Source organism: Toxorhynchites rutilus, chromosome 2 (assembly GCF_029784135.1).
Source record: "Toxorhynchites rutilus septentrionalis strain SRP chromosome 2, ASM2978413v1, whole genome shotgun sequence".
Classification (NCBI taxonomy): domain Eukaryota; kingdom Metazoa; phylum Arthropoda; class Insecta; order Diptera; family Culicidae; genus Toxorhynchites; species Toxorhynchites rutilus.
This window is the reverse complement of record NC_073745.1, coordinates 138,428,472-138,440,158: the sequence shown is the minus strand read 5'-3', so window position 1 is coordinate 138,440,158 and position 11,687 is coordinate 138,428,472. Positions and strand designations below refer to the sequence as shown.

The 11,687-nt window shown below is 37.2% G+C and overlaps 1 protein-coding gene across 8 annotated transcripts in view; it reads right to left on the bottom strand.

Moving 5' to 3' along the window:
* Positions 1 to 6,000: 6,000 nt before the first annotated feature.
* The window catches only part of LOC129771908 (pantothenate kinase 3), a 56,570-nt gene continuing 50,883 nt past the window's right edge, over positions 6,001 to 11,687 (bottom strand). For all 8 annotated transcript variants that reach the window (XM_055776042.1, XM_055776036.1, XM_055776035.1 and 5 more), the window contains one exon: positions 6,001 to 7,178. In XM_055776042.1, the coding sequence (XP_055632017.1) occupies positions 6,978 to 7,178 (201 nt within the window). In that variant the 3' untranslated portion in view covers positions 6,001 to 6,977. The remainder of the gene's footprint in view (positions 7,179 to 11,687) is intronic.

The window sequence follows — 11,687 nt, the reverse complement described above, 5'->3', positions numbered from 1 at the left end:
GTATACTCAAGTTGAAAATTAAATTAAATTTTCGTATTTGATAAAACGTCTTGAATGTATTCTAGAATGGCAGTTCTAGAATACCGTTCTGAATCATATTTCGGACAACATCATATTTCGGACACTTTGTTCTAATATCTTGAAATGCTTAATGCACTGATGATATAACTTTAAAATTAATATCACAATAGCTTCTTTAGAGTAATCACTTGGTATCACTATCATTTCATATAAGAACTACATTTGAATTATAACATGATCGGTAAAAATCTGACAACACTACCCATTATCGTTTGTGTTTGACGTTTCCTTAGCGTGAGCACGTAAAATTTACCCGTTTATCAATATTTGAATCTCTCCCGTGTTTCATCAGTTCTCATCATCGTTAACAGTTTACTGTGGTTGCTTGGTAAGTGTTTCGCAGTTGACTATAAAATATAATGGAGTGTAATGTAGTTTTCGTTCAAACAATCACAAAATAAAGTGTCCGAAATTTGAATTCCATCTGTCCAAAATTTGATTTTTTATAAATAGTGTCCGAACTTTGATTCTTATTCGCTTCATTTGAAAAGCATTTTATTCGATGATTTTTTTATGTTTTCAATCAAATAGGTACCAAATTAAAAAGCTTAAAAGCATATTGAACTAATTTATTAAAAATATCAACCAAATAATACCTGTGTATAAAGTTTAGATCTGTTTTCTGCAACATATGCCTAAAGCGTCCGAAATATGATTCAGAACGGTATGAAGCATGATCTTTTATGGAACCTGTGTTTAGTCCTAACAGATAATTTCAAAAATTGCACATATTTTGTGCGAATTGTCGACTGATAAACATATTTTCATATACTATTTGTGACTTTTAAAGAAGAAGCACATTTTCTCTCGCTCGCATTTTCAACGATACCAATGCTAGGCTATGAATAGCTAACAGCTAACATCATATGTTGTTCTTGATACCGATATTGATATAGCTGAATGAAAGAACGAAAGAACGGCTCAAAAGAACTGGTTCACCTAGATGAACGATTAACGGCTGAACCGTTCTTCAAAGTTTATACGTGTTGAAGGAACAAACAAAAAACCTTCAGTTCAGACGCGGCAAAATTGAGTGTACAGTTGAAGTTTTTTTCAAATTTATTCAATCATGAAATGTTGATAGATGACAAAAATCAATCCCCTAGTATTTGGTATGGCCCTTTTTGGCGTCCAGCACTGCCTGCAAGCGCTGTGGCATCAATTCGGTGAGATTTCTGGTCACTATAGACGGAATGCTTTCCAAGATCTCCTTAATCGCCGTTTAGAGTTCCACTTGTAACCGTTCGAAGTGCCGATACGCGAGTGTAGTGAAACACGGTGGCTTTAGCGCCACTCCCAGTAGGGAGACCACCTGTCGTGTTGAATTAATGCCCGACTAACTACAAGAATAGCTCAGGGTCAAGTTAGCCTCGAACGATCACGTACGATTCCAGGAAGAGGTCACATAGTTACAGGTGAACTCTCTTGCAAGAAATCATATCCGACCAATGCGCGAATTTCACGAACGCACAATGAAACACTTTCAAAAATCTCACCAAACCGAATGAAAGCGTTGGGAGAGCGAATCAATCACCAATCTTCGAGAAATGAATAAAATCTATTAGAAAATGTTATCTCAATGAAGGAAAGAAAACAGTGTTTAAAACCCTATTTACAATATTATTTTCTACTTGTTACCTATCTTCGGTGATTCACATCCGTTTCGGTTGAAAAATCCAAGCTCCAAGCTCGATTCATGGGGAATTCCAATGCTGTCGATATTAGGGAATCTTGTGTCCCACGCAGAGCTTGGAAATATTGAGCTTGTTAAGCAACATTGAAAATATATTTTTATCAGTGTAACGCGTTTATTTTGCTTGTCGATGCTACTGTCATTCATTCGACGGCAAACAAATTTACAACTGTGTTCATTCATATTCATTCTGTGCTCTCTGAGATTTCCTCAAAGCTCGAGTCATGAGAATTCATTCACATTTATTCATTGCCATTGAATTGTCAGGAATGTTGTGACTGTTCATTTTCAGTATCCCGATATGTGTGTGATTTTCTCATTAAGTCAGTGCCTTGCATATTCAGTTGTTTTTGAAGTTACTCCGAAAGGGCAACGCAAATCGGTGGCGCAAGCGGAAATGCCAACAAAAGAGCAAGATCTGCATGCACACTCACAGCTAAGGATTGCTTAGGCTTGGACGGTGAGGGGGCATTCTGCAGAATCGATCCAAGCAGCGAATGCAAACTGTGTCAGCCAAAGCTGGATGTTGGCAATTTCATCCGCTAATCCTATAGCATAGTTTGATCCGTTTGCAAAAGGAAGCTCGAAATATTCCCATTGCGGTCGTGTCATGGACACCACCATTTTATGTTCGTGTGTTCAGAATTTAAAAAGAATTAAATGTTTGAAATTTGAGTCAAAACGGTATTTTTTACATCGGAATTCTTCTTTTGAAGCATTTCTGACAAGTGGATTTGGAGCTGCATATTCACTATGTAAAATGAAAGCAATTTAACTGAGACGGAAACCTTGCATGCTTGAACAATTTAATTTATTGTCACTATTATGAGCATTCTGTACTTTCTTATCTTCCTCAACGAATTTCTCCGTTTCGTCAGTGTCCGAGAACGATGCTTATAGTGAATGAACTGGTATGTTAATGTCAATGAATGACAAAACTAGGGATATTTTGTTTTGCTCACATTCCGTGAACGAGGAGGCGATCTGGCGTAGTGGTAACATCCATGCCTCTCACGCTAAAGGTCACGAGTTCAATTCTCACTCCCGACATTCTTCCTAAAATGGAAGTAAAAGTGACGAACCAGCCAAATGAGTTGAAAATCACTATAATACAGATAAAAAAAAATACATTCCGTGAACGCAGAACAGAACGAAAAACAGAATGAAAAAAACTGGATGAATCAACTGTGAGTGGCTTGCTGTGATTGTAAGGTTTGGCGTTGGTTCATTTTCGGTATCCCGAATGCAATGGTATAATGATCGAATGTGGCCGGAAATTCTGCTGAAAAGATTGATGTGATACAGATATTTCCAAGCACTGGTCCCACGTATACCGCCTGTTGAATAGGCTCTCTTTCTTCCTCGAAAACGAATAATATAGTGGAACAATAATTGTTACTCAATAACTCAAAAAAAACTGTAAATATATAATCTAAAGGCAAACTTTTGTACTTCCGCGCACTTTAAAAATCGTTGCACTCTCCGACCGCTCCGCAAACGAAATGGCCGAGAGTTCTTGAAAGTAGTAGGCCGAAGCCGTAGCATGCCAAGTGGCGATTTATTTCGGTCCGAAAGTTTCTTGCAAACGATTTCGCCGTGAAACTGTACGACGTTCCCTTATCGATAGTCATTATCGATAGATTTGTTGGTTGATTGCCAGACCGCTCGGCTTAAACCAAGGCTTTGAAATGCCCCGGTCGGAAATGGCGATGTATAACATAACCTTTTTTTCAAACTTGTGCTTGAACTTGTATTTCACTTCAGGCGGTGTGGATGTCATCCACCGACACTGTGATTTAACCGTCTCAATCTGCTCCTCCGTGTACTCCGGCGACCTCGTCTTCTTCCTGCAGACGATTCATTCCATCTTGAGGGTCTGATGGATCAATACTTGGGAGCAGCCATATTTCCGACCGGCGTCACGCAGGCTGGTTGCGTCCTTGTTGTCAAACAGCTTCTTTAACGATGTCTTCCTCTGCTTCGTCATTATCGTCACCGGACGACCACTTCCGACCTTTCGCTCTACGTTCAGGGAACCCAGGATACGATATACCGTACTGACAGGTACATTTTCTTCCTTAAAATGTGCCACTGTGAACTTTTTTCCTTGCTGGAAATGCGTTTCGTAGTACCGTACAATGCGTTTGCAGAGCACGTGCTGTTTCGACGCCATCTTTGCTTTGACCAAATTCAAACTAGCAAAACCAAACACGCCTACTGTTTCTAGGGAGCCCAAAGAGCAATTTTCTTGGAGAAAGAAAATTTTACGCTCTTTATTTGAGTTACTGAAAGGTATTGAAAAAATTCTCATTTTTTATTTAACACCCGTTATATACATGGTTCCTTCGCATTTCCACTTGTTTATGATTTTCTTTACTGTAAAGTGAGTTCTTCCAACAGCAGCTGCTATTTCCCGCAATGTCTTTCATCGACAAGTCTTACTTATTATCGTTGTACGTGTAACAATATTTATTTCTTTTATCTTACTTGCCGTTTCAATAAAAACCACGTTATTTGGAAAATCCGCATAAAAACCAGGGTGTACTTAACGAAAATCTCTGGTTCCAAGATGGAAATGCCTTTCCAACATATGGTCAAACTAATGTCGAGCATGCGCTCGAGCGCAGACAGATAAAGAGAGATAATAGATTGTATCTTAACCGTTTGAGTGCGGAGAAAATTGAAAATTGTGAGCAAATGCCAGAAATGTGGATGAGTTTAGATTTATTTATATGGACGATGGATGGATGCAAAAATCATCAAAAACTGACTTAGCCTACAAACTGAAATTCCTATATCTCGTACGATAAGTCTTCGAGAATAATGGACCATATTGTTTGGACATACAAATGGCATTAGGAAGACAGTATATACACAAAATATACACATAGAGGCGAATGAACCCCAAACTTTGAAGCCTCTTAAAGCCGAAGAGAAATAGAAGAAGAAGAATGGAGGTCTTCGTAGCCTAATTGGTTGCGTGTCCGCTACTAAGCGAACAATCATGAGCTTATAACTCAGGGCCTTCAACTGACCATCTTTGTGTGTTATTCTAGCTACTACGTCCATGTATCGATCATCATGTGATCCCAGCCTCTCACTCCACATACGATCGATCTGCTACATCGGTAATTGGTGCTATTTATAAACACAACAATGGAAGCCTCATATCAACAGTCCCGCTGGGTCCAACTGTGAACATTCGAACAATAGGAATATTCTTACGCCGAAAAATGCAACATGTGTTGTGTATCGATAGAACTCTTACGCCTAAATGGCTACTGTGTAATATACACCATTAAAAAATGTACACGATAAATTCGGCTCTGTTACAGCTGAATTGCTAGATGAGCATAATAATAAAAATAAACAGAAGGGATAAAAAAAGAGAGAGGACGAAAATATATACAAAAAATCATATTGAGACTTACGGCGACCATGCTCCTTTGAAAAGAACATGCGAGAATCAGTTCAGACGCTTCAAGAACGTTGATTGTGATATTGAAGGATGAAGAGAAAAAATCTTTTTACCAAACTTAAATGCTTTGATGAAATTTTTTGAACACTTACCTCTTTCATTCTTCTAATGATGATGTTGATGACTAATAATGTTGAAGCACATTTACCCTTCTCGTGCCGTGTTGTCCCGCTGACGAATCTTTCTATGTGTGTTTCATCGATCACTAAACTTAGCTTAAACATGTATCGTAAACTCACTCACTTCATTTTCCTTCCCTAAAAAATTCCCATAGAGTTCAACCTACTTTTTCGTGAGCTGCATACGAAACGGCACAATTTGTTTAGTTTTTGGAAATAATATTACACATTAAGCACATTAAACACAAGTCCATATTGAATGCTTACCAGCAACACATCAAGCATTGTTCTACCTCTTTTAATTTATTGAGCTTATAGATTATTTCGGTCCGTTTCCGGAGTTCACTATCTTTGAGGGAGACTTCAATTTACTAATGCAATAAGAAGCGGAGATCGTCAGAGGCATCGAGTGAGGTGAGTTTGTGGTGACACTGCTCCGACTGATAAATCATGTTGAAAATCTTTTCGATATTTTACTTCTGATCATAAGCATGTCTTAAACAGAACTTGTAAACTGTAAACTTCGCTAATATAGGACCGAACTAATTTATTGGTACACCCAGTAGTTTAAGATTCCCAGCGCAAATGATCTGTGATATCACCACCCACTACTAGCTCAGAACTACATATCTGTTGCAGTTAATATATTGTTCAAAATTTCTGGTTTTATACCTACGACAAAGTAAAATGCAGAAGAAGTGATTGCGCGTAACATAACTTAACAAATACGAAATTTGTACAATAAAACCTTATTAACCTGAACGCAGTATTAGAAACAAATTAACACAATAGTGATGTCCTAGAATAAGATAAACACGAAACGACACAAAATCGATTCTGGGTTTAGAGTGCTGCTAAAGCAAGTGATTTCAGCTGCCTTCTTGTTTTCTGCCACCCCAAAAGTAGCAATATTTCAAATGCTATAGTTTAGCGTTCTTATAAATAGCTATGATGACAATGTTTCCTACCTTAGTGAAAATGATATCAAAACTCAACCGATGCAATTCAATGCTAAGTAAATTAATATGGAATCGAGGAGTGCCAAATGTTAACCGTATTGTAACGTATCGTTACATGATTCTTTGTTTGTAATAATTTTGAAACTTCACCTACACCTTCGAGAAAAAATCAAGTAAAATAAACATCAAGTCAAGTGAACGTGAAACAAGAATAACAGTTGATAAATAATGCTCCCTGATGTTATTCACACTAATACCGAGTCAATATTAAAAACAATTTGCAACATATCCTAATTCAACCATACGTTAAGCCTTATGTTATTGGAAATTGGTTCATCTTGCATTTGATTTGTTTTTTTTTGTTTCGATTCTTAAGAGTTCGTTCTCGAGAAACAATTCCTACTAATAATCTAGAAAGAAAAGAAAAGTACGGCCCAACTATGTTCGCTTCCTTTCTTTTGATTCCTACCGTCCCCAGCAATAATTTTGAATGAGTCAAGATTATATGTTAAATCGAATCAACGGATTTTCTTCTACCTAAATAAACCTTGCACATGGGCAAGTATGTCAATATGTTAATGTTTATGCATGGTATCGCATGTGTGCAGAGAGTTAGCGATTGAAATTTCCTATGTATAATGGTATACCTAAGCCAGCAGCTCGCTCTCGTGGTTAAGGTGCGCATTGAGTTCGCCATTGAACTGTAGCAAGCAACCGATAGCACCGAAGTATCCCTCATGCTCCAGGAACAAAGCTTTGAGCGTACCCTTGGACCAGTAGTCCATGGCGTAGGCTAGAAGCTTCATCGAGATGGGATTCACACGAAGGAAGTTACCAACGAATACAACCTGGGAATGATAGATGTGAAGAACGTGAATAAACATTATCAGATGTTCATAATTTTTTTAACGTAATTCAACTTATTTTCAAATTAAAATAACTTCTAGTGCTTCTCTTTCAACTCAATTATTTTGTTTCCAGTATCTAATAAGAGTAATGTAAGATCTTTATCCAAAACTATTGCTCGTTAGATGAAGAAGATTTCACAAAACTCTGTTCTACATGAATTATTTAATAGTGAAGACATAACGATTTCTGTAAAGTGATAAAAATGCATTTTTTGGGATGTGAAGTAGTTAGCCTCCGCGTGGTGTATCCTGAGTAACGCTAAATAAGCTACCCAAGAGAGCGGCTGTACTCCAGGTTAGGGGTGGCTCAAACAGAGAAGCGACTGAAATATGAAATGCTGTGTCTCGCCAGCTGCACCTTAAACGACAGTCCCGTCACGAGGATAGCCATCGCGTACACACGTGGTAGTTTCGTTCTTTATCGCAAATTATTAGACCCGTATTTTTTTATTTTTTTGTTAGGGTGTCAATATTTATTTTAGGGTGATTCGAAATATCCCCTTTTCTCCTTTTTTCAAAAATGACATTTTTCAAAAATTCATAACTTGTGAACTACTGAACCGATTTAGATGGTCGATATATCAAATTAAAGCTAATTAGCTAGTCATTCTCGGAAAAATACTACGCTTGCAAAAATTTCAGGTTTTGGTTTTGTCATTATTGATTGTATTTTTTTATAGTTTTCATGCTCTCGGGACCAAGGGTGCTATATTTTTTATATTTTCTATGGAAAGCTGGGTATTTTTCACATAACATATCTCAAAACCAGGGAGGCGTTTCTTTTCGTTTTTGAGTTATGATTTTTCAAAGTTACCCGATGGTCCAAAAAACACTTTTCCCTTTTTTCCCAAAAATGACTTTTTTCAAAAATTTATTACTTTTGAACTACTGGACCGATTCAGATGATCGACATATCAAATTGAAACCTACTAGCTAGCTTTTTTGAAAAAATAACACACTTGCCAACTAACTGGATTATAGTCACATACATCCAGTCTAGTCGCATAGAAATATTGAACGAAAACTGAATACGTGTTAACTTTGAAAAACCATAACTTAAAAACGAAAAATAATACCTCACTGATATTCGGATATATTATGTGAAACCTCAGCTTTCAGGAAAAAATATAAAAAATGTAGCACCCTTGGTCCCGAAACAATGTAAGCTATAAAAAACAAATACAATCAAAAATTACGAAAACAAAATCCATTTTTAATCAGAGTGTAATATTTTTTCAGACAATACTAGCTTATTGGCTTTAATTTGATATGTCGATCATCTGAATCGGTATAGTTGATCAAAAGTTATGATTTTTTGTAGTAGAAAAAATGAGAAAAATGATGTTTCGGACCATCGGTTAACTTTGAAAAATCATAACTCAAAAACGGAAAAACGCCTCCCTGGTTTCGAGATATGTTATGTGAAAAATCCTCAGCTTTCCAGAAAAATTATAGCGCCTATGGTCCCGAGACCATGAAAGCTATAAAAAACAAATACAATCAATAATAACAAAAACATAATTCAAATTTTCCGCAACTGTAGTATTTTTCCTAAAAAGACCAGAAAATTGGCTTTAATCCACCCTAATCACCCTAAAATAGGAATGGTCACCCTAGCAAAAAAAATAAAAAAAAATACGGGTCTAATAATTTGCGATAAAGAACAAAACTACCACTTTTGACGAAAATCCGAGAACCGCTATATCGGTTTGGCATGGAATGGCTGTATAGTTATTGAATCATTGAAAATATGCTCTGATATTCGATTTTATACCTTTTCTCAGGTTCTGTGCAGTGGTTCGATCGCATTTTCTGAACACGGAATACCAGTTTTCTTCAATTATGCCACGTCACTATAGCATACCTTACCACCCTTCTTCAGTGTGCTCTTGGCAATATCTCTGTAATGTTTGATAGGACGAAGCTGGGGACAACAAAGCTCGAAGCTCTTTCTTAACAAAATCTGCATAATTAACCTGGAACCATTTCAGTGCCAAATGTGGCCGGAACAGTGATGGTGTACTGTGCTACTTATGAGATTAAAGGAATATGTTCGTCGTATACTCAGTATAGTAGATATCGACATTAATTATTCCTTTTGTGTAAAAAGTTGATGACTTTTGATATTAATCATATCATAACCGGTCTTATATACAGTTTGGAATTGAAAATTCAAACTTATATAAAATTTATATACTTTTGAATTGAAAATTAGCATCGATAATATACAACACATTTCCTTTGTAATATCTATATTTCGGAACTCAAGCAGAAAACGTAAAACCTAGTTATTTCATCGGCTATGGTGGCGCTTTTGGTTTCTGTGCAATCCGATTGTACAGCTTCCGAGCCCTGGTTTTCGATCATTTTGTTTTGATATTTTTTTTTGAGGTCAAGTCACACATTGACACCGGTTTAATCCGTTTTAAAAGGTTGATTACCTTCTTCTTCCCGGCAAATCATCGAACGAATAGTCTCCTCCGAGCTTGGTGATGATGGCTTTCACTCTTGCCGGGTGAATATTGAAACGTGTCGCTCATTCATTCAAATTAACATCCTTCTCTCAGGTTCGTTAGTCCATGACATGAACTTTTCAATACATCTCGGAAGAAATAAAAATTCTACCAGTAAACAATTCGCTGAATGACTTTTGACAGATCAAGATTTTGAATAGTGCAAAAAATGTGTACATCTTATTTTGAATCTTTTCGATACACTCATCAGAGCTACAGTGTAGTCCGTCTTCTCATGATAGTCCCTGTGTAGCGCTAAATGAACTACACAACCGCGAGCTTTTTTAGGCTAAGATTTGAGTTAAATTTCAAATTGACCTTTTTCAAGAAACAAGAGGCGTATGAATTTCTAGTTCAGAATCTCTATAACAGAAGTTTCCAGATCGTGAAACCCGTGTTCTATAATAAAGAGTTCCGATTCAAGAGAATCGGAACGAAAATTGAAAAGGGGTATAAAAATTGTTATTTGAATTTTGTTGTTTCGGCTGGAATCGTACCAATGACCCTGTAATATTGTTTCAAGACCGTTGTTTGATTTTACATATAGACGAAAGATTTACGTAACCCTGAAAATGTAGTCTAAAGGTTCAAAACATGCGATCTAGGCGGCTAATTTACAGATCCAAAACGAAAGGGATTTGTGCCTAACAAAATCGTTTCTCAATTGGTTCATTGTTTTAATTATTCATATGACAAGTAGCACGATCTTGTTCGAAACACATATTGGCCAGATCCAGTGCTGGCATATGAGACAAAAAAAGTGCTGAATAATTGACCGATGGCAGACTCAATTAACAATAACATGGTAGACTTTTTTATATTTGTAAGAAAAAAACACGGACCAGTGATTCCTTCTCAGGTTTTGTTCAACACCAAATGATTTGTAAGAGCGATACGCGCATTTAACGAGAACTTAGCGGTACAAGGATGAAAATAATTTTTTATTCACAGCGTCGAGAATGCGAGAATTTATAGTTCATCTGACATCAAGGTCTTAAGGATTAAATTTCCGTTTCACAAACTGTAGACGATGTTAGCGGTTTCGTAGTCGATTCCGAAAAGCTTTTGTTGATATGCTGAAGTCAAACAAATCGCAATTTGCATGCAATCTGCGACTTATCGAGTCGATGGGATTGTTGATCCATATAGTGTTCTTCTCGGTGATTGGTATAGATCGCAGCACTCGTTCGGGAGCGTAGATATTCAGTTGATGTAGCAGTGCATGACTGACAACTTCAGAGCGCAGAATCTTGGCACCAAGAACAGCTTGATTGCGATTGCGTCGATCTACCAATTGTTCAATACCGAATAGGGCACAGCGATGCTCGTATGGTGGGAGCCGCAGTGGATCGGACCATGGTAAGCTTCGCAAGGCCCACCTCAGGAATTTGCGCTGCACTGCTTCGATTCTTGAAATCTACACCGCATCAATGGTGACCAGAGAGCAGAGGAAAATTCAAGAATGGATCTTACTAATGAGCAGTACAAAGATCATAGACATAGTGGGTCATCAAATTCGCTTGCTATTTTGAAGATGAATCCTAGCTGCCGATTCGCTCGATCCACTATTAGTGAGTAGTGCATTTTGAAAGTGAGCTGATGATCCAGTATCACACCTAAGTCTTCAACATTATCAACTCTATTCAACTCAGTGCCATTGATACTGTAGTTATACACGATATAATTTTTCTTTCTTCGGATGGATATGATGCAACATTGAGACCCACTTATAGCAAGATGTTTAGTACACACCATTTAACAAACGCTTCTAGTTGCTGTTGCAGTTGGCGACAGTCGTCAATGTTTTTTAAATCGTTCGCATAGAACATCAAATGGCAGTTTACGAGAACATGAGATACATCATTAAAGAACAACACGAGCAACAACGTTTGTTGATGTATCCTTCCAAGCTAAAATGAGCATCATTGCTAAACAC